This window comes from Mus caroli, chromosome X, assembly GCF_900094665.2.
Source record: "Mus caroli chromosome X, CAROLI_EIJ_v1.1, whole genome shotgun sequence".
Classification (NCBI taxonomy): Eukaryota; Metazoa; Chordata; class Mammalia; order Rodentia; family Muridae; genus Mus; species Mus caroli.
This window is the reverse complement of record NC_034589.1, coordinates 105905098-105929231: the sequence shown is the minus strand read 5'-3', so window position 1 is coordinate 105929231 and position 24134 is coordinate 105905098. Positions and strand designations below refer to the sequence as shown.

At 34.6% G+C, this 24134-nt stretch overlaps 1 protein-coding gene across 5 annotated transcripts in view; it reads right to left on the bottom strand.

The window, feature by feature from the left end:
- Positions 1–2098: 2098 nt before the first annotated feature.
- Positions 2099–24134, bottom strand: part of Znf711 (zinc finger protein 711) — a 32910-nt gene continuing 10874 nt past the window's right edge. For 4 of the 5 annotated variants that reach the window (XM_021153289.2, XM_029472922.1, XM_029472920.1 and 1 more), the window contains 7 exons: positions 18850–19392; positions 11287–11442; positions 10519–10656; positions 8279–8413; positions 7437–7481; positions 5274–5417; positions 2099–4807 (listed from right to left, as the gene is read on the bottom strand). In XM_021153289.2, the coding sequence (XP_021008948.1) occupies positions 3630–4807; positions 5274–5417; positions 7437–7481; positions 8279–8413; positions 10519–10656; positions 11287–11442; positions 18850–19392 (2339 nt within the window). In that variant the 3' untranslated portion in view covers positions 2099–3629. The remainder of the gene's footprint in view (positions 4808–5273; positions 5418–7436; positions 7482–8278; positions 8414–10518; positions 10657–11286; positions 11443–18849; positions 19393–24134) is intronic. The other variant, XM_029472924.1, reaches the window with a different exon arrangement.

Below are 24134 nucleotides of genomic sequence, written 5' to 3'. Positions count from 1 at the left end.
TAATGTAGTTTCCTAAAGGAGTCCAATGAAACAATCATACTGTGGAAAGTATCTGTTCCTAGGATAAGAGTTTGTAAATCAGATGGGAGGTAAATAAGACTTGCAAAATTACTATCAGTAATGCCAACTTTTCCAATTTTTAATGAAACAAAATTCTCTTTGGAATACTTACTTGTAAATGTAACATTTATTCCCCAGATATAATTTTCACCTGATAGTTTACTGCTGAATAAGCTCACCCTTCCTAGTTCTTTCTGAACTCTGGCTGGCTGGTTCAACTGAGCTGTTCTAGCTCAACACTCTCCAAGCTGACTAATTCAAACTGGCTTCTCTCAGATGCTGACTGAATTTGTTTGTCCTCAAACTAACTCTGCTGACCATCACTGCATGGACTTGACAAACTGATCTCAAGTGAACTCCATGGAATTGCCTAGACTCAAGTGAACTTCACTCACCGAACTTCCCCCACTCCCGACTCACACTGCACTCCTTCAATTAGCCTCTCTTTCCTGTCTGTTCTCTTGCAAGCCGGGCATCTTATAGAGATAAACCTGACCCATTCTGTGAAATCTTTCTCAGCTTCATCACTTTATCTTCCCCTTTATAAAATTTCACTTTCAAACAAGGCTGCTTCCTTCTACAAACTAACTTTACCTTCATTGTTAGGGGAATAATATAAATGAAACAAGCTTTGTCAAATAATGTTAATGATTAAAGATGTTAAAATGTTTACGTGGGTCCTGAAAATTACTCTTGAATTTGTATATATATAATTTTTTTATGAGTGGTACAAAGTTCATATTGAAAGTTTTCCTGTTTGAGACATGAGTAGAATTTAAGAGCTCTTTCTGGGAAAATAATTCCCAGATACATTGTTCATACCATAGACCACTTAAAAGTGAGAGTTGAATGAATCTATCTGCACACGATGGCTAGGAACTAGTCTGTGAAAGGAACTTAACAGTTAAGTCCTCTACAGGTATTTAGGGTAGTCATGTGCCAGGGAAACCTGTTCTTTTAAGGACAATTTTTAGTTTATAATGTGACTTCTATCTTGTTTGCACTGAAGTTTCTTTTAGGGACTATGTGTAAGTAAAGAAATAGATCTTATTTAGTTCAATTCTGCTATAAACACAAACACCTTATATGGTAACTTACTTCCCCCAGGAACTGTGATAAAAAGTCTTTACATTCTCCAAAATGATCTTCAAATATAAACAACAACAACAACAAAATGTGTTCCATTCTTTTAAACCTACAATGATTTCCTACTAGAACTTCTAAGACTCCCATCTCTTATCAGTCCTACTCACTCATTGACTCACAACAGGTTATTTTATCTCAGGCTATTTGTATTTACAGGTTTCCTTTCCTTGTTCTTAATGGCATGCCCTTAATAGGGATTTTCTTTATCCACATACCCAGTTATTTAATCAAGAGCACCACAGTTTTCTGGACTAATACTAGATGCTTTTTACCTAACACTTATTACTCAAAAAGCACAGCAAGTGAACTTGCTAGAAATGTAAAACTTTAGTTACTACAACTAAATTCAAATTAATAAGATCCCTAGGTGAACCTTATAATTTGTGGAGCACTAGTCTAATGTATGAAGGTAAGAGATTTCTTCTGCTGCTAATGGGCTTTAAAGAATAACCATTCAACTGGCAAGTGTTTAACATATATGGCAGTATGATTCCTGTTAAATAAAAACTATTGAAAATAGCAAATTATTGTATGCTTATTTTCAAAAACAAATCCAAAATACACAAATCAATACTTTACTTTTAAAATGTATATTGGGAAAATAAATATTCTCATTTCTCTTAACTCATGTAAACAGTTTAAAAAATTTTTAATTTCCTTTCTAATAGTCAATCTCAGGTCTTAAAATGAGCACTTTTATTTATAGCACTTAATCATGGTTTTATCAAATGACACCTATTTTTGAGGAATAAACATGATGGAATCATGACTGTTTAAATCCATAACTCACATTCACACAAAAATTCAAAAAATATTTTTAAATGATCAAATTGCCTAAGAGAAACTTTAAATGAAAAGTCTTTAATGTGGAATGAAAATTATAACAGAACTTTAAATAAAATTATAAAACTTTGAAGTGCAATAAATGCTTTTTATTGTATGCTCATTTCAATGAGTAACATTTAGAAATAATAAGTCCACATAACAGTAACAATCTTATTTTACAGCGTGTACATCATTTACAGCCACATAACACACAAGTTTAGTAGATTTTCCAAATTTAGTATTCTGAAGTTAAGAAAGGTAAAAAATTTATTTTCAAGTAACAGATTCTTATCTGGTGCAAAAACAGAAAGGAGAATATTACTTAAAACACAAAGCCACAATATAGCATGAAGGAAAATCACACATTAATTATGCTGAACAGCTGAATATAAACTAAATTAGGGGAACTAGAACTTAAAAGTACACATCATATGCATTACATTTATGAACAGGATTTTCATTAAAATTCCCTACACCAGGTTTTATTATTAAGCGCCATTTTGATTTGCAGCATGCTAACACAAAGCGTTGTTAAGGGATGCATATTTTAAATTTATACACTGTAAACTGAATACCCACCTCCAAACTCTATTGGCAGCATATTGTTCTGTTAAATACTGCATAAATACCACCTCATTGAAAATTTATGTTAAGAATATGGTATATAGATTTTAAAAATCAAAATTTTCAATAATGGCATAAAATTGCACCTTTAAACATTAGAGCAAGTAAGACTTGAAGAGTCATACTTACTAAAAATGCCCTAAAAATTCTAAATATTTTCATATTTAAGAAAACTGTTCTCTCAATTTAACATTTAGATTATAAGAAACATAGTGTTGACTTTTTAACATACTTGCATCCATTTTAGAAAGCCACATTTGACTCAAACACTTTTATCATATATGCCATACTGAATCTACTTGAACATCAAAACTGGAACTTTTTATTTCTTATATTTCACATCAGGTTTCAGCACAGAATGCTATGTCTTAAACTTCATATCCTGTGATAAAATATCAACAACTCTGAAGTTCTGCTTTTTAAAACTAGGACTGAATCAATGTAACTTGTTTTTTCAGAGTGAGATTCCTTGTAACAAATACACAAAACATTTGCTGTTTCTGGAATCCAATGTCCAGGTACAATATAAAAGGTTCAATGACTAAGTGACTGATGGATGACTGCATTTTCTTTCCCCACCCTATTTCTAAAATTGCATAAAAGTGAGGCTGCTTGCTACTGCAAAGCATTTCTAAATCAATTATGTATTCTCCTTCCAGAAACACTTATCTCTAGTGTAACCAATCAAATAAGGTGTCTTAACTTTCCCCATCTGTAGTTTAGTTATGCATATAATACTGTTAATTACAGTTAAGTTCCTCTGCAGCCGTCCTATGGTACTCCTTAAATTCTTTAGATAATTTTCAAAGGGCTATGAGACTGCCTTTCTAGTCCAAATATTTCAAGATCTTTAATACAAAGAATGTAAATTTATGATTTAATATCAAGCTTTGAAACCAGATAAAACAGTGGGATTTTCCTCCCAAATAGTATATTTTATTTTGTAAATAACTTCTTTCCTTATATCGATCTTACTACATAAGCGTCTCCTTGTGGTGCCTCATTATGTGCTGGTTTTTTTCTGATGGTCTTCGGAATCCCTTTTTGCAGAATTCACACCTGTGTGGATAGTCTTTCGTATGTATTGAAATCACATGTCGTTTGAATCCAGATGCATCTGTGGTGCTGTATTCACAATATTCACATTGGTAAATCTTCCTTCCAGTATGAGTCTTCATGTGCTTTTTCAGCTCATTCTGTTGTCTGAATCCTCTCTTGCACCTTTTACACTTCAATGACTGATCTTTAGTATGAACTGAAAGGATATGACCACTAAGAATAAATGGATCTGAGGTTTTAAAGTCACAATGCCTACACTGATGAATCTTCCTACCCTTATGAATATCACTATGTTTTTTAAGCTCTGAAGGACGATGAAAACCTTTATCACAGACTTCACATTTGTGAGGAAAGTCCTTGGTATGGACAGATATGATGTGCCGCTTAAGGTCACTTGAGTTGGTGCTCTTATGATCACAATGAGGACATTGGTGTGTTTTATGTCCTTGAAACAAATCCAGATGGCGCTGAAGCTCTCTCTCATCACCAAAGGCTTGAGGACAATGCTCACATTTATAGGGCAAGTTGCTACCATGCTTAGACTTAATGTGAGTTTTCAGGTTTGATTGATCTGCACATCTGAATGCACAGTACTGACACTGATATGGCTTCTCACCAGTATGGGTTCTCATATGTTTCTTGAGTTCAGAAGGATGACGAAAACCCTTTCCACACTCAACACAAACATGAGGAAAACTCTTGCTATGAACAGCCAGCAAATGTCTATTTAACAGTCCTTGTTCGGCAGTTTCATAATCACAGTACTTGCACTTGTGCATCTTCGGTTCCTTGTCTCTTAAAATGAGTTTATTTGAACTCAGTGGACTAGCTTCTCTGTATCTTCGAGTGTATTCTGTAAATTCATGGGTTTTATCAACTTTGTTTATGAGCTTATGGCTTTCTAAGTGGTTATGGAAACTCACTTTCTTGTTAGTTGTAAAATCACAATCTGTACACTGGTACTTCTTTCTCATCAAATGATCAGGATGATTCTTCATGTGTCTTTTTAAGAATCCCCTGGATTTAAACTTTTTTGTGCAAATATGGCAAGGGTATACTGTCAAGGGCTGTCCATCAGGACCTATTATAACAGCTGAAAGGGGGGAAAAGGAAATTGTAACATTTGATCACACTTCTTTAAAACAGTCTTTAAAACAATACCCTGAAAATAACTAAAATTTACTATGTTAAAATACTAGTTGAATAAAAGCTTTACATAATAAAAATGCATACTATAAAATATTTGTAGTAAAGTTGTTTACTGAATAAGTGGATCTCTCCTTTAGACTACTCATCTATGGCATGAAATATAAAAAAGGAATCAAGTATCTTTATAATTAAACCCATCTGAAGATTGTCTTTAAAATATCTTTGAATAAGGAGACAATATGCCTTTTTAAAGCATCAATCATATGCTGTTAAAATATAATTATCAGGGCTGGAGATTGGAAATGTAATTGAGGAAAATATGCAATAAAAATATTAAAAATCAAAAAAAGAGAGATATAGCTTAGTTATTAAAAAATACTTGATGTTCTCATAAAACATAAATATCTTACCTGTTTGCCACTGCCTTGTTTCTCCCCTTCTCCTCTTCTTGATTTTTTGTTTAAGAACTTTATTTGTGTTCATGCTATCACAAATTTGAAGGTACTGTGCTGCTGTAGTGTTTCTGTTTTCTAATGCTGAGTCAAAAGTGTTTCCTGAAAACAAAAAAAGAAAAAAAATGTTCAACTGCATATATTTCTACTTGGGGGATTTTGGTATGTGAATTACTACAGAAGACACTGCTAAATTATGGTGTTAAATTTCACAAAGTATACACATTTTCTCACTAATTCTCATTAATTTAATACTCGTGTACATTCAAGCACATTGGTATGATAGTATATAACCTGAGTTATTTCAACATGAATATCTTAAAGGAATAACTGGTAAGATTAACATAAGAAACATTTTAAGAACCTATACAAAATTATGGCATCAAACCAACTTTTCGTGAATAGAACCTGATAAAATTGAAGTAATTTGGCAAGAAACATATATAGGTAAGTTAGCCAATATTTGTAAAGGAATTTTAAACCAGCAACATGACTACTGTGGCAAGAGATCACATCCAAAGACCATCTAAGACTCTGTGATCCAGCTGGAATGATACACCTTTAATTATTATTGCTGGAATATAGACATGTTCTTAGTACACACCTTTAATCCCTAACAAGGAAGGTAAGATTAGCTGTAGAAGGAAGCAGCGACCACATTTAAAAGTGAGGGGCAGACAAAGTAATGAATCAGGAAGGTTTTGGGATAGAGTGAGAGATAGGATATGTCCAACTCTCAGAACATTGTAGAAAAGAGAGGCTACTTAAAAGAACAGCACAGAAAAGAGAGGCAACTTAAGAGAGAGAGCAGAGAGATAGGGAGAGGAGGCAATTTTACTAGGACACTCTTACTGAGACTGGTGGCAGGTGAAGACAGAAGGAGCCAAAGAGTAAGGAGCCAGAAGATTAGAACAGATTGTCAGAGTTAGGTTCAGAGTTTAGAAAGAACTAGAAAGGATAAGCTTATACAGTAGTAAACCTCTGAGAGACAATTATAGCTGTCAAATAAAAATTACCTTCACAAATGCAGTCATGGTAGTTTTATGTAAAATAGAGGATACATGTGTATTTTAGAATAATATATATGATATGAAATTTATTCTTTAGACTAACTTCTAGGATTAAAACCGACATGACAAGTAATTTGCTGTTGTTTCAATGTGATCAGTGCATACAAAATAAAGTCTTTAATAAGACAAGTTCTTGAAAGTCTGTCCTATCATATAATTGCATTATGGTTTAAATGAGCATTGCCCTCATGGGCTACTATGTTTGAATGTTGGGTTCTCGTTAGTGAAACTGTTTGGGAAGGATTAGGAGCTCTAGCCTTGTTGGAGCCAGTGTGACCTTATAGGAGAATGTAAGGGTGGGCTTCAAAACCCCACCCTAAGGGCAGTTTCTCTCTCTCTGCTGGCCTGCTGCCTGTAGATCAGGATGTAAGTTGTTATCCCCAAGCCTGATTGCCTATTTGCCTGCTGTTATGTTTCCTGACATGATGATAATGGACTAACCTCTGAAACTGTAAGCAAGCCCCCAATTAAATGCTTTGTTTAATACGAAGTGCCTTGATCACAGCTCTTCACAGCAACAGAACAGGAACTAAGACACACAACTACCCATGGGAAGAAACAATAATTATATACTTTGTAATGAAAAAAAAAATAGTCTCCTTTAAGGAAAAGAAACCTATGTATCACGGAATAACATTAAAGTGTATTAAACTAAAAATGTTATTATGCTGGGACATAGATTTATGATATATACATATTAGATGTTTGTCATAAAATTAGGAAGATAGTTTTAAATCCAAGAATGATATTAATAAATGGTTGATATGAACACTTGCTCTTTTTCTCTTCAAGTAATTTGTATAATTTTTTTCTATAGCAACCTTTTATTGCCCATGTGACTAAATTGTCTAGTACTTGTATCATTAGAGAAATCCAAAGTGGATTTCACTCACAAATTAATACCTTGTATTTATATGTTGGTTGTTAAAAAGAGGCAAACTCCTATATAAGTTCTATAATAGGTGAAGTCCAACAAATTCGTCTAGAGTCACAAGTTTTTACTTATCAGATAGTACATTTAATTTATGTCTCTTATACAATGTCCTCTCACCTGTTGCTTGACAATCTTCATACCTTCGAGAAACTCGTCTTTCATCTATAAAAAAGGACTAGTTATAAACTGATATACTGCCTACAGAACTACTACCAGATTATATTTTAATCTATAAAATTCTACTTTTGCAACTAATTTCTCATTAAAATACACTTGTTATTGAAAATATCCCAAAATTAGACAATCCCCTCCACTGATAATAGGGACAATTATCTGCCTCCTTAGAATTGGTAATATCTAGAACAGTTTTACATCATAAGTGAAAACTGAGTAGCTATTTCTGCAAAACATCCTTAGCAATGAAGATGTTAAAATACATGCAGAACTGCTGATGAAAGAAACTTTGAGAGAACTTTAAATAAATTAATGCATTGTACATTGGAAGCTTGGAAAGTGTAAGCTACATAAAAATAATGAAATTAACAAAAGACATAATGTGGTTAAAAAAATTAGTGAATACATTCTAAAGAATTTGATTTTCTTCCAGAACCTCAATTTTATTATTTGTGTGTCAACAATTGATATACATTTTTGCAAAAGAGAAAGGATTAACTTTTTTAAAGGTCAGTCCTATTTTAGGAAAATAAAATATTTTATGTTGCTCACTCATACAGGCAGGATTTAGAATCTATTCTAACAAAAATGCATTAAGCAAGGTTTAGTAGTATAAGATATGTGATAAAAAGCCATGAAAAGTAATTTGTGATGAATCAATTCACTGCAGAATATTTTACTCACTTAGCTAACACACCGTGGCACTATAACACAGAATATTTAATTGCTCAAAGGCATAGTCAATACATACTTTATGTACTTAGGTAAAAATACTGGTGTCCTACCATATGATGCAGGAGAGAGAACAGGGGAAACTGTTTTATTAACATCAGAGTCCTCAAGCGGAATCTCAAGGGGAGTTCCTTCCTCTTCCCCTATAATGACTTCCATGCACAGTTCATTTGATATATCAGCATTACCTGAATTTTGGAAATAATTGCTTACTTACAATCTCAAGTATTTAATAAATGGGCAAAAATTCCAAACAATTTAAATCTTTAGGTTTTAAAGATTTCATCTTAGTTGATTTCAAAAGTATAAATTTAAATTAAGCTTATAGTCAGTATTTTTGGAAAGTAGTGCTTCTAGAAGACATTTTTTTCTCCAAATTATTAGTGTCCTATATTAGAAGTGAGTGCCATAAAAATGGTTTTTCTTTATAAGACAAGGTCTTGATTTGCAGCCAAAGTTGATCTAAAACTTGCAATCCTATTGCTTCAGCCTTCCGTGTCCTAGAATTACAGCCATGCGCCATCATGCCTGGCTCTGAAAAGGATTTTTAAATGTATAAAACATGTATGCTTGAAGAGGGTGTTATAACACATATTGCACTGAAACTTATAAAAAGGATGTTATTCCATAAATTATCCTGATAGTTTTTTGGAACTCAGAAAGTATGTTCAATGTAATATAGAGTAAGAAATGCTTTCCCATACTATTTTGATAGCACCATTAGTGTAATGATTAATAATCAATATACTAATCATTGAATAAAGTTTTAAAAATAATTATAATCATATGTGATTATACATATATAAATATAAAATGCTGTTGTTCAAGAATTAGACACTCTTCAAGAAGCTAGACTTTTAAGTATACTAGTGAGAGTAAAAAAGAACATATTTAAAGATAATAGTATTGAGGTTTAAAATTTTTAATCATAAAGGGAAAATTTATATACTTTTGTGAAAAATATTTCTATTTAAGGTCATAAATAGAACATCAAGTTTAATGTATGCTTTTCCTACAATTCACAAACGTGTATCTTCTATTTATATAAAAGAAATGTATAAAAACTACTGAGGAAAGGTAACTTCTTGTTTCTCCTTCTTAATAACCACAGATGCTAGTCTAAGTTTTCCATGTTCCTGTCAAATTATGGCATTAGATAAACCTGGACCTCGGTTTCCCATAGCCTATCATGCCTTATTGAATTAGTGAGTTAAAATTTTTAAGATTTCAGATGAAAGAAGCATTACTTAAACGAACGCTTTTGTTCCCTAGCACTAAGTGTTTTGATAGTTTCAGCTGTGACATGGAGGTAGAATTCAGCTCTCTGTGGTTGCTAGAGAAATACATAAGGAGTAGTCGTTATAGTGCAGCATAAATAGAACATAGCACTATTGAGAAAATTCTATGAAAAGGAGGGTCTTGCCCTTGTGTGATAAGATAGCATTTTGTCATCATGGCAAGGAAACAAATACAACCTCAGACAAGACTGAAAAGTGAGATGAAGACAATGTAGGAAAAACATAAAATGTCTTGAAAAAATAAACAAAAAGCATGAAGAATGACAAAAGAAAGCATATGAATAGAATATTTCACCCTGTGATCCTGAGTCCCAGGAAACCCTTTACCCCAATTACCCATGAACAGCATAATAAATTAACATCCTAGCAGAATGGCTTGTATACTTACCCACCCAACTTCTCAGTGACAGGAGATCAACCAGTTAGCCCTTTCACTGCTAAATCCAAAGAGGCCAAAAGTGCTTACTGTCATGTAGACAAAACACTGGCAGTAGTGTTAGACAAGTACTCAAGTTTTAGTGTTGTCTTGGACAACTTATTTTCCCTGAGGATTTACTTGTCTTATAAAAAAGGAATAATACTTTCCACCTCAGAGATTAATTATTAAAATGAAATAAAACTTAACAGATATAAATATTTCTAAATTTATGCCTATGTGTCTGTCTGCCTTGTGAATTTATGTGCACTACACGTCTATAATATATATTTAATATATGATTCAATTTCTATGTATTTTGAACTTCATTACATCAAAACTATAAACTCTTCATCTCTTTGTAACATATTATTTGAGATGTATTGTTCATGTATTCTTATCTGAGTAATAATCTATTGGTTCAGGAATGTCTAAAAGGACCCATACTTTTAAATATTTTCAAGAACAGGCTTATTGCTTTTAACTTAGCTAATATTCAGTGCATCTATGGTTATTATCACTTGCTTTTAAAGTTGTGTTATTGTTTCTTGTAAGTCATTAGAGTGCCCTTTGATCTTACTGATATCATCCTCTTCTTGGGAAGAGTCTTTCACTGCCATGTAAACCATTTTCTCTCGCTGCATTCGGCTCTGGTCAAGCACTCCAGCCACAGAATGTCCACTGGTGTATTCACTCTCTGTGACAATTTCTGTCCCACCTTAAAATTTAAAAACACATATAAACTCAAAATATATCATGGAATAAATCCCCGAATTAATGAGGATATACAGGGTATATAAATATTCTAACAAACTTCAAAGTGCCATTAAAATATGCATGTAAATTATACCTTAGACATTCATCATTCATTTCAGTTAACAGCTATACCATATTTATATGACAAGCACTACAAAAATTTCATACATATTTACCCATTCATTTCTCATAAAAAACCTTATTGTATCATTGCCATTATGGCCATCATACAGACGAGGACACAAGGTAGTAGAAGAACATAAAAGTTATTGAGGATTTTTCTCAGTTAGGTGCTAGAGGTAGGTTTAAAATACAAAATACCTTCCTCTGTCATCAATGCTCTTACACACCCACCATAATTTTTCTCTAATTCAAATTATTTTCATTTGTTTGAAAATGTTCTGCCATAATAGTTTCATATCTGAAAAAAATCTGAGCGACATTTTTCCCATTCCCACTTTATATGTAGATATTCATATACAGTTTTAAAAATACACTAAGAAGCCTATGAATATTTTTTGTCTTTTGAGAATTTTAGTATAATCCCCATGAAAGATAAGAATTCTATCATGGAATTAAAATAGTTTTGTACCTATTTCAACATCATCTTCAGCCTCTGCTTTAAAGATATATACTTTTATCACTTCTGAACCAAATCCATCTTCTTTAACATCTTCTTGTGAACCATCACTACCGATTTTTAATGGTGTGTTCCCCATATGCTCTAACTTCTCTCCCACATCATCCACTGCAAAATATAAAGGAAACTATTTCAGTAAAAGGACTACTGACATTTAATGAGTGTTAAGGATAATGACAAAATGTTTTAAACACCTACCCACTATATTCCCTCAGTGACCTATTTACAGTCACTAAAAATGGTATGTTTCATGGAAAAATAATACTCAAGATCAAAATAATACTCAAGTTATAACAGGACCAAAATTACATTAAAATATTATTTATAAAATTAACATTACCCAAACCATGTTTCTGTATAAAAAGCACTGAAATTTAATATAGCAATATAGCAAATGTATTTATGTGGCCATTTATTTCTTGAATGTGACTTGTGATTTTCACAGATTATGAATATCTATTCACTGCAGTTCATATATACTGCCTCTGTGATATTAATATGATTCTTAAAACTGACTTCAAATAATGTATCTTCTCTTTTTGTATATGATGTTTTTATATTCACTGAATCATTAAGCTATCTAGTTAGGTATTTGCTTCACATGCATTTAAGATAATAAAATATGTGATATTGTTTAATTGTTTCTCATACACACACATACATATATCGAGTAAAATAAAGAGATCATAGAAATACTAAAACAAACAATTAAAATATTAAGGAAAAATAAGTTGTTCATTCATTGATTTTAAAACAGTATTTATAAAAAACTTTCAAACGGTCCAAAATTACAATTTTAGAGTTTGGAATCATTATAAGTTGACAATAAAATACTCTCACTTAATAAATAATCTGTTATTAGATGTAAATAGGTTAAGTAGACATATTTCCATCTAGATCACACTCATTTAAAATTATTATTGAAATCTAAAGTTCATGTAATAAAACATATTTTGGGGGTAATTATAAACTATGTACCACAATTTTAGCTTTAAATATTGAAATTATAGTTAATTTGTCCTCACTGCTTTTTCTGTTAGCATTTATTTTCTAATTTTACTTCTACTTTAAAAAAACATTTCATACTTTAAGTTTAATTTATCCACTGTTTTCCACTTAGATTAAGCATCTCAGAATGAGCAATTTTTAAATGTATGGAGCAACTGAATTTGTTCTGTATTTTCATCTAATAAATAATAGATATTTTTTAAAACTAGTGTGTACTTTGAAGAGTTTAGCTTTACCAATATTTATTTAATAGTATTAGTTACAGAAACTATAACATTAACAAAGTTTACTAGGAAACCAAATGACTTAATAAATTCTCAAATATTTTTCTTCCTATTTTGATAACATAGAGCTAAGTAGCCCAAGCAGGCCTAGAGCTTGCAAACTTCCTACCTTCCCTCTCTAGTACTGAGATTATAGGAAAGAACCTTGACTTCAGAATTAGCACTAGACTTTCAACGACTGTTCTTAATAGAGATTAAAAAGTAAATACTTAATATTCAAACTTAATTTTTTGCTTATCTTAAGGCATACCCCACTGTATTGATTCTTGATCCACCTTTAAGTGAGCAATATAACACCCATAAAAAAATCCATTAGCATTAAAGACAATGTAAGTAAGTTACACTGTTTGGCAACACTGAAAAGGCTGGATGTTTTCAATGTTTTTTGTAGATCACTGGCACAATTTGAATAAAATATACAGTATAATACTGATTTTGAAAATTTAATTAAAATGTAATTACATCATTTCCTTCATGCCTCTTATGCCTCACATGTAAACCCCACACCCTCCTAAATTAATGACCTCTTTTTTAAAGCCACAGAGGCTTTTGAGTTTGCCCCTGTTTATGGTACATCAGTAAAATTATGCTGTGGGTATTATATAACTATGCAGTATACTAATATACTATTGTGATTAGACAATTAACAAAAAAATCTCTTCTATAATGCAGAAAAATGAGAAAAACAGAAATCATACTTAAATCTCAATGGTATACCATGCTCAGGTACATAGCCAAAAGAAGTCAAACACCCAGAAAAACTTCTCCACACTTTTCCTATTATCCTTAGTCATACTAGTTAAGAAGTAGAAACTAGAAAAATATACATCAACTGATGAATGGGTGAACAAAATTAGTATACATGTATAATAGAATATCATGTGGTAATAACATCAATGCCTCACATGATCAATACTATGATATGGATGATCTTTGAGAAACACAAAGAAGACAGAAAGGAATGGTCATATATTACATGATTCCATTCACATGAAGTATATAAATGAAATAGGCAAAATTTATATACCATATTTCTTGTTGCCTGAGAATGAATACAGCAGGGATTAACTTCAAGAGCTTATCAGGTTCAATTTTGGCATAATTAAATTGTAAATTGTTTGAAGTGGTGATAATTCAATTGTTGATATATGAACAAACAATTTAAATCTTTAGATGAGTGAATTTTGTTGTATATAAGTAATGTCTTGGTAAACTAGTTATATTTTTAATGATGCAAAGATGTCAACATTTTCTTTTATTATTAAAATTTGAGAGATTTGAATGGTATTTTCCTATATGAATTCACTTTCATAAGTAAAAAGTCTTTGTTACATTATAGTGGATCATTATGAAGGAGATTCCTCATCCCAGTGAAGCTTTTCAAAAAGGAAACAACCACCCATGAATGTCTTAAATAGACTTAAAAAAGAGTTCAACCAGTACATTAGACACAGTTACTGTATATTCATTTCAATGCTACTCAGCACAAGTGGACAATGTTAGCCATGTGGTAGGATAAAGAAGGTGTAAGCTTTAGCTTGAATATGGATTGAATTTAGATACAGAGAAAAGCAATTCTTTAACTCTAAAGCCTATCCTAACAAGATCTAAAAGTACCTAACAGGAAGCTAGAATCCGATAAAACTCTTCAACTTCAGCCCTTAAATATTTTGGAAAGTCTACTTTGAGGCCAAAAAGTAAAGGACATCCTGGTTAAAATGAATTTTTTTCATGGCAATTTATTTTATAATTATTGAAAGACTCAATGGCCACTGGACACCCAAAGGTAATCAAATGAAGATTTAAAAGAAGAAGAGAAAAAAATATTAAGAATAACTAGAAACTGGGCAGTGGTGGTGCACACCTTTAATCCCAGCACTTGGGAGGCAGAGGCAGTGGATTTCTGAGTTCCAGGACACAGAGAAACCTTGTCTCGAAAAACAAACAAACAAAAAGAATAAATAGTTCAAATGTAAGTATGTAAGTATAACTATTAAAAATGGCTAAGAAGACCCAATAAGCAGCTGAAAGAGTCAGATGCAGATATTTGCACCCAACCAATGGACAGAAGCAACTGACCCATGTTGTTGAATTAGGGAAAGGCTAGAAGAAGCTGAGGAGAAGGGCAACCCTGTAGGAGGACAAGCAGTCTCAATTAATTTGGACCCCTGAGATCTCTCAGACACTGGACCACCAAACAGCATACACCAGCTGATATGAGGCTCCCAACACATATACAGCAGAGGACTGCTGGGTTTCTGTTCATTCAGAGATGATGCACCTAACCCTCAAGACACTGGAGGCCTCAGGGAGTTTAGGGATCACGTAGAGTGGGGGGTGGGGACATCTATATGGAGACAAGGAGTGGGGAAGAGGTATGGAATGTAAAACAGTCAGAGGGTAGACAGGGGGGGAATAAAATATGGAGTGTAAATAAATATATTTTTAAAAACCTGTCAAAATGTGGGGAAATTCTGAATAGTCAGACCTTAGATGTTTTCTATGATATATCTGCAATTTTTTTCTGAAAAAAAATTCTTAACTAGACTTAGAAGCACATACCTAGAATCCCTTCACTTGAGGGTATAGGTATGAAAATCAAAATGTTCATGAATAATATAAGAAAATATATATTTTTGTTTATTTGTATATATAACAATTTTATTAGTATATACTAATTGTACAAAGTAATATATTTCACAACATGTCCATATATGTATATAATGTACCTTGATCATAATTACATTCTCTATCACTTTTAGAAGTATACCCCATTCTCTTAAGGAAAATGAAAATATTTACTGGCAAAGTATCTACAGGCTGGGCTTGATGGCATATACCTACAGTCTTAATGCTCTAGCCACAGAAGCAAGAGTTCATAGGACCAGATGTTCAAGGGTAATCTTGGATACCAGACAACTTTAAGGCCAGCTTGCAGGATGTGAAAATCTGCCTCAAAAGACATCAATAGAATAGAATTGAAGACCCAGAAATAAAACCACACACTTATGGTAGGTCACTTGATCTTTGACAAAGAAGCCAAAAATATACAATGGAAAAAAGAAAGCATCTTCAATAAATGGTGCTGGTCTTACTAGCTGTCTGTATGTAGAAGAATGAAAATAGACCTTTATTTGTCACCTTATACAAAGCTCAAGTCCAAGTGGATCAAGGACCTCAACATAAAACCAGATACACTGAAACTAATAGAAGAAAAAGTGAGAAAGAGCCTTGAACTCATTGGCATGGTGGGAGGCAGGGATTTCCTGAGCAGAACACCAATGTCTCAGGCTCTATTAGATTAAGAATTGATAAAAAGTACCTCATGAAACTGGAAAGTTTCTGTAAGGCAAAGGACAGAGTCATTAGGAAATATCCACAATGTACAGATTGAGAAAAAAAACTTTCATTAACCCCACATCTGATAGAAGTCTAATATTCAAAATATATAAAGAATGCAAGAAGCTAACCTCCAAAGAAACCAAACAACCCAATGAAAAAATGGGGTATAGAGCTAAACAGAAAATTCACAACAGAGAAATCTCAAATGGCCAAGAAGCACCTAAAGAAACGTTCAACATCCTTAATCATCAGATAAATGCAAATCAAAATGACCCTGAGATTCCACCTCACAGCAGTCAGAATGGCTAAGATGAAAACCTCAGGTGACAGCAGATGCTGGGGAGAATGTGGAGAAAGAAGAACATTCCTCCATTGTTGGTGGGATTGCAAGCTTGTACAACCACTCTGGAAATCAGTCTGGAGATTCCTCAGAAAAATGGAAACAGATTCATGTGAAGCCTCAGCTACACTGTTCCTGGGCACACACCCAGAAGATGCCCCACCATGTCACAGGGACACATGCTCTACTACATTCATAGATACCTTATCTGTGATAGCCAGAACCTGGGTACAATCCAGATGTCCCACAAAGGAGGAATGAATACAGAAAATGTGGTTCATTTACACCATGGAATACTATTCAGCTATTCAGAACAAGGACATCATGAATCTTACAGGCAAATAGATGGAACTAGAAAATATCATCCTTAGTGAGGTAACTCAGATCCAAAAGGACATGCATGACATGTACACACTAATAAGTGGATATTAGCCAAAAAAAAAAAAAAAAAGTACAGAATGCCCAGGATACAATCAACAGAACTCAAGAAGGTTAACAATCCAAAAGGGCCAAGTGAGGATACTTCAATCCCAATTCAGAGGGAGAAGAAAGCAATCATGGAGGGCAAAGGGAAGAAGGTACCTGGTTGGGAGGGATAAAGAGGCGAAAAGGGGAACACAATCAGGTATTGAGGACAGGGAGTAAATAAGAGTGAAGTCCTAAGGGCCAACAGAAAGAATGAAAGCAGGCAACCTCAGGAGATAAGGGAGGGGGGGAGCTCCAGAATGTACCAGAGACCTGGGAGATGAGAGGCTCTAAGTACTCAAAGGGAGGGACCTTAGAAGAAATGCTTTACAGTGGGGAGAGGAAACTTGTAGAGCCCATCTCCAGTAGGAAGACAGGGCATCAAGTCAGGGATGGGGTTGCTATCCCACAGTCAAAAACTCTGACCCAGAATTGTTCCTGTCTGAAAGAACTGCAGGAACAAAAATGTAGAAGAGCCCAAAGGAAAGGGAGGTCCAGTGACAGGCCCAAATTGGGATCCATCTCAAGGGGAGGCTCCAAGGCCTGACACTATTACTGAGGCTATGACATCCTTGCAGACAGAGGCCTAGCATGACTGCCTTCAGAGAGGCCCAACAAGCAGCTGACTGAGACAGAAGCAGATATTTACACCCAGCCAATGGACTGAAGTCTGGAACCCCTGTGGTTGGATTGGGGAAAGTCTGGAAGAAGCTGAGGAGGAGGGCAACCCCATAGGAATACCAGCAGTCTCAACTAACCTGGACCCTTGAGATCTCTCAGACACTGAGCCACCAACCAGGCAGCGTACTTTAGCCCCTCCCCCCAGCCCCCTTGACAGATATACAGCAGAAAACTGCCTAGTCTGGCTTCAGTGAGTGAAGTGCCTAATCCTGGAGAGATTTGAGGTCCCAGTGAGTAGAGAGGCATCCTCTTGGAGACAGGAGCGAGGAGGAATGGGGTGAGGAACTGTGAAAGGTATTGACTGGACTATAAAAAAAATAAAATTAAATTAAAAAAACAAAAGTGCATATAAAAAGAAAGGTAACAGTAGTAGAGTTTAGAATTATATTTAAAACTTAAATAAATCTCATTTGTACTCTTTATCTTTAAAATCACTAACTGAAATATATCATAAAATCATTTTACAAGTACACGGGCACACATATACACACTCTCTACATGGTTATTCCCTTCCCAGCATTTTATTTTTACTTTCCAAAGGAAAAAGCACATCCTTTGGAAATGTTAAAAGCCTTCATCTAATCTTTTCTATTTGTAGAATGATTCCTTCAAATTTTATGAAGAACATTTCCACTCATTTTGCACAGACCTATGTGCATGTGTGCATGTGCATTCATGTGTGTGTGTGGGGGGGGTTGCATTCAAGGCAAGTGCTCTAGCAGAAGGACTCCCTCCTTTTATAAACATCAAAATCATGAGACTTTTATTATCTTTGATAGTTTGTGTACCAAATCTATCACCCAAAATGATAGTAAAATACTTCTACACTCTTCTTTCAAATGGAATACTGTAAAGACCTCACAGCAGTCTGAAGTAAATGCATCAAATAGTTTTGCATATACTACACATAATCACTCAATAAAAAATAGAACAAATCTGGAAAGAATGGTAGGACACAAACTAAGTTTATGCTTTAACTGAAATATTTTTAAAATTCATATAACCTATACCTAACCACATTATGCTTAAGTTCTTATGTAAATACTTATTGACAATACCAGTACCTATTGTTTTTAAAGAGCATTGATAACATAATTTACTCCTTATTCTGAAATATCATAATTTATCATTAAAACATTGTATTAGTTAATGTTTCTGTTGAGCCTTTCAAATATATACTTCTATTCTAAGACTTTAATTGACTTCCACTGGTGTGCAATTTCAGAGTGTATTAAAAGTATAGGTAAATCCAAAAATAATCTCAATACCACAGCTTTGAAATTATTTTCAAAGATTTTTTTCTATTACTTCTATTGAATCTACCTTTGATCCCAGAATGCTTTTACATATTATAGAAATTAATATCTCAAGCAATTGATTTTATGTTTCACTTACAAGATATCATTAAGTAGTCTTCCGAAGTGCTCTTGACATCATCATCATCATCATCTTCCGTTTTTATGGTAACAGTAGACCCAGGAACACCACCAGCTGCTTGAATCACAGTTTCTGTATCTGAATTAGTTACAAGAACTTCTTCTGACACCATTGTGGGAGAGTCCACACCTGAAACACAATCTTGGACCACATGTTCCAAATGTCCATCAGGACCAGAAACAAGATCAGCCACAAAAACCTGCTCAGGTACCCTAACGGTTTCTGTAATAAGCTCAGAAGTTAAGATATGATCTCCATCATCTTCTTCCAAATCTTCTTCAATGGCAACATCGGCTTCAAGTACAGCTTCAGGAACAATCACCCCTTCTGTTACTACATCAGTCTCAGTAATAATATCAGGCCCATGGACAACTTCAGCTGCAAGGCCATGATCGAGAGTTATCCCATCATCTGTGACAACATCAGAAACTAATACAGCTTCAGGAACTGAAACTACAATATGGTCTCCATCGATATGTGCAGTACCAGCCATTCCAGCCACTACAATACAAACAATTATTCAAAAAAAGGTAAAGTTATTTTATTAATAAAATATTATGTTTAATTGATATGTACTTGCCTAAAATAGTTTAAATATGTACTAGACATCTTGATTAAACATTTAGAAGCATTGTTGATAACTGATTTGGAACTGGGCTAGAGGTCAGTGTAAAAAAGCCAAAAAAAAAAAAAAATCTAAATAAAGATGTTAAAAGAAAATTTTCCTTTAAAAGCAAAAGTCAAAATGAGAAATCACTGCACTCTAATTAAAATAACTAAAATAAAAACCAAGCTTGTAAAGATAGAGAAAATATGTCTTGTATATGTTTGGGGAAATACAAAATGTTAACAGCCATTCAGAAAAATAGTTTTTGACAGTTTCTGACAAAACTAAACATTAATTTTCTATACAAACCAACAACTGCAAATAAGGCATTTCTCCCCATAAAATGTAAAACATGTTTACACAAAACCTACACTTAAGTATTCACAATAGTTCATAATAGCTGTTATTCATAATAGTAGAAAATAAACATTATCCAAATATCAATCTATCAGCAGATAAATGTTTGGTTAAATCACCTCTGCCACATCCTTTCACCAGAATTTATTATCAGTAATAAATTCAAGTAAGGTGATACAACCAACAACCAGAAAAAAAAAATCTCTGGAAATTTATCCTCACTTGGACCTACTACTCAAAATGAAGAAAATAAAAGACAGATGGGGGTCTATCCCTAAAAAAAATTTACTTAAATCACTTCAAAGGCCAGGGCAACATTAAATAGAGGAGAGTTAGATGTACGTAAGATCCAAAGCTAAGGTGAACTGTTACAAACAGCATTACCTAGACTATTGTAATCCTTAACTCTCATAACCTGTATTGGACCCACACAAGACCAGCCATGTCAATAATCAGTATAGAATATGGGAGAGAGGGAAATCACTGTCTTTAGCTGTATAACCTCTCCTTAGCTTACCAGACTCCAAAGGATAGTTCTAAACTCATCACACAAATGGCTCTGGATGACCTTGGTGGGTCACGATGTGAAATAAAAAGCCATAAATGTGAGAAATTTGTTGCAAGGAAGAGTGAACAGGGGTGACAAGAAATAAGAGGTGAGAATATTCAGAATGAAAGTGATACATATGAGAAACGATATAAAAGAGTAAGGTAAAATAAAAAATTAAAATTGATGCACAAATAAGTGGGCATCTTACCAAAAGCAATCCACAGGTTCAATGCAATCCCCATCAAAATTTCAACACAATTCTTCACAGACATGGAAAACTTTAAATGGAAAAACAAAAGTCCAGGATAGCCAAAATGATTCTCAACAATATAAGATCTTCTGGGGGAATCACAATCCTTGACCGTAAGCTATACTACAGAGCAATAGTGATGAAGACCACATGGTATTGGTTTAGAGACAGACAGCTCGATCAATGGAATAGAATCAAAGACCCAAACATAAACCCACATACCTATGAACACTTGATCTTTAACGAAGATGACAAAAACATACAGTGGGACAAATTATGCTGGTTTAATTGGTGGTCTTTATGTAGAAAAATGAAAATAGATCCATATTTATTATCTTGCACAAAGCTCAATCAAGTCCAAGTAGATCAAGGACTTCAACATAAAACCAGATACAGTGTAAATCTAATAGAAAAGAAAGTGGGAAAAAACCTCAAACTCATTGGCACAGTGGTGGTGCACGCCTTTAATCCCAGCACTCAGGAGGCAGAGGCAGGCGGATTTCTGAGTTCGAGGCCAGCCTGGTCTACAACGTGAGTGCCAGGACAGCCAGGGCTACACAGAGAAACCCTGTCTCGAAAAATCCCCCCCAAAAATGGGGGGGGGGAACTTCCTAAACAAAACACCAATGGCTCAGGCTCTAAGATCAACAATTGATAAATGGGACCCTCATGAAACTGAAAAGCTTCTGTAAGGCAAAAACCAGGCAATAGGACAAATTGGCAAAGAGCTCAAGAAGTTAATCTCCAAAAAATCCAAATAACCCAATTTTAAAAATGCAGTACAAAGCTAAACAGAGAATTCACAACAGAATATTCTCCAATGGATGAGAAGCACTTAACGAAGTGGAAGTGTTCAAACTCCTTAGGCATCAGTGAAATGAAAATCCAAACAACCTTGAGATTCCACCTTATACCCATCAAAATGGCTAAGATCAAATACTCAAGTGACAATACATGCTGTCGAGGATGTGGAGAAAGAGGAACACTCCCCCACTGCTGGTGGGATTGCAAACTGGTACAACCACTCTTGAAATCAATCTGGAGGTTCCTCAGAAAATTGGAAATAGTTCTACCTGAAGACCCAGCTATACCACTCCTGAGCATATACCCCAAAATATGCCCCACCACACCACAAGGACATGTGTACCACTGTGTTCATAGCAGCCTTATTTGTAATAGCCAAAAACTGGAAATAATGCAGGCATCCCTCAAAGGAAGAATGGATACAGAAAATGTCATTCATTTATACAATGGAATACTATTCCGCTATTAAAAACAAGGACATCATGAATTTTACAGGCAAATGGACGGAACTATTATCCTGAGTGAGGTAATTCAGACCCAAAGAACATGTATAGTATGTGCTCGCTGATAAGTGGATAGTAGCCAAAAAGTTCATCATACCTAGGTTATAAGCCACAGACTACAAGAAGTTTAACAAGCAGGAAGGCCCATGTGAGGATGCTTAAATCATGCTTAGAAGGGAGAACAAAGTAAAAGGAGGTAGAGGGAGAGAGGGACATGGGTGGGAAGGGAGGAAGGGAAAACAAGAACAGGATTGGATCTGGGGGTGGGGTGGGGCAGAAGAGAAGCTCAGAGGGACAGGAGAGTGAATGGAAATATGCAGCCCCTGGGGGTGAAAAGTGGAGGGATCCTCTAGAAAGTACCAGAGACCTGGGAGGCGAGAGACTCTCAGAACTCAATAGGGGCAACTTTAACCAAAATCCCCAGCAGTGGGGAGAGGGAAGAGTCTACCTCCAGTAGAGAGGCAGAGCTTCAAATGGAGAGAGAGGGTTACTAACCCACAGTCAAAACTTTTAACAGAATTATTCCTGCCTAAAAGAACTACAGAGCCAGGCGTGGTGGCGCACACCTTTAATCCCAGCACTCCGGAGGCAGAGGCAGGTGATTTTCTGAGTTTGAGGCCAGCCTGGTCTACAAAGTGAGTTCCTGGACAGCCAGGGCTATACAGAGAAACCCTGTCTCAAAAAAACAAACAAACAAACAAAAAACAGAAAAAAAAAATCTACAGGGACAAAAATGGAGAAAAGACTGACTATAGGTGGTCCAGTGACTGGCCCAACTTTGGATCCATTTCATGGGGGGTGGGGGACACCATGCCTGACACTATTACTGATGCTATTTTGTGCATAGAGAAGCCTAGCAAGGCTGTCCTCTGAGAGGCCCTACCAGCATCTAACTGAGACAGAAGCAGACTCATACCCAACCATTGGACTGAAGTCAGGGACCCCTGGGGTTGAACTGGGGGAAGGATTGAAGAAGCTGAAGGGGTGAGGAAGTCCATAGGAAGACTAGCAGTCTCCACTAATCCAGACCCTACGGAGCTCTCAGAGACTCAGCCACCAACCAGAAGCATAAATGGGCCAGTCGGAGGCCCCTGGAACCTATGTAGCAAAGGACTGCCTGGTCTGGCCTTAGTGGGAAAAGATGTGTCTAATCCTAGAGAGAGTTAAAATACCAGGAATGAGGGAGGCCAGGTGGGGAGTGAAGGGGGAGCACCCTCTTGCAGGTAACGGGGAGGAGGAATGGGATGAGGAACTGGGGGAGGAGGATCCGGGAGGGGAGACAATGGCTGGAATGTAAATAAATAAAATAATTTTTAAAAGTAAAATATGAATAAAAATTAAAATTCACGCACAAATATATGTCCAAATGATAGAAAATGGATGAGGCATATAGTTTTAAAGAACAGAATTATCTAAAACGTTAATATTCTGAGCTTGGTATTGTACTAATGTTAAATATGATACTAGCATTGGAGGGAATGAATACTAATTTTTCCCATTTTCTATGACTAAAATTTTTGAAAAAAATAGAAGCAACAGAATATTGTTATAAGTTAATACACTATACAACAAATATAGAAGATTATATAACTACAGAAGTCCCATAAGTTCTTTAACTTAAAAGAACTGCTATAACACTTAACCTTAGGACCTTCCAACACCTGATTTAGGAAAAAAACAATCTTAACTCACACTGGACTATGATTTAGCTTGATAATATTAGTAAGTTTGAAAGAGGGAGAAAAGGTTAATTTTTCTCTTGAGAAGCAGAGTAAGCACCAAGTACCTCTTGCTTTGTAAATACTGTAAAGAGTATAAATTCCCTTATTGAGAAATTTTAAATTCTGCCACCCTAATGAATTGAGTTTGTTGGTCTACTTAAAATGTATTATCTACATGAAATGACCCAGCACACAGCCTTTTTGACCTAATGATCACTTTCTTATAAAGTAATATCTGAAAGAATGTAAAAATACTATTATTGAGATATACAATGCAATTTATAACCAATTCATCAGGAAGTTAAAGATGAAAACCAGCTTTTATTGGCAATGATAAAAAGCTAAGACTGAAAAAGGAAGCTGACTTTTCAGCCGAGATCCTGGGATCATTATCATTATACTGACTTTTGAGACAGGGCCTCATGCAGTTTAGGCTGGCTTCAAAGCAGCT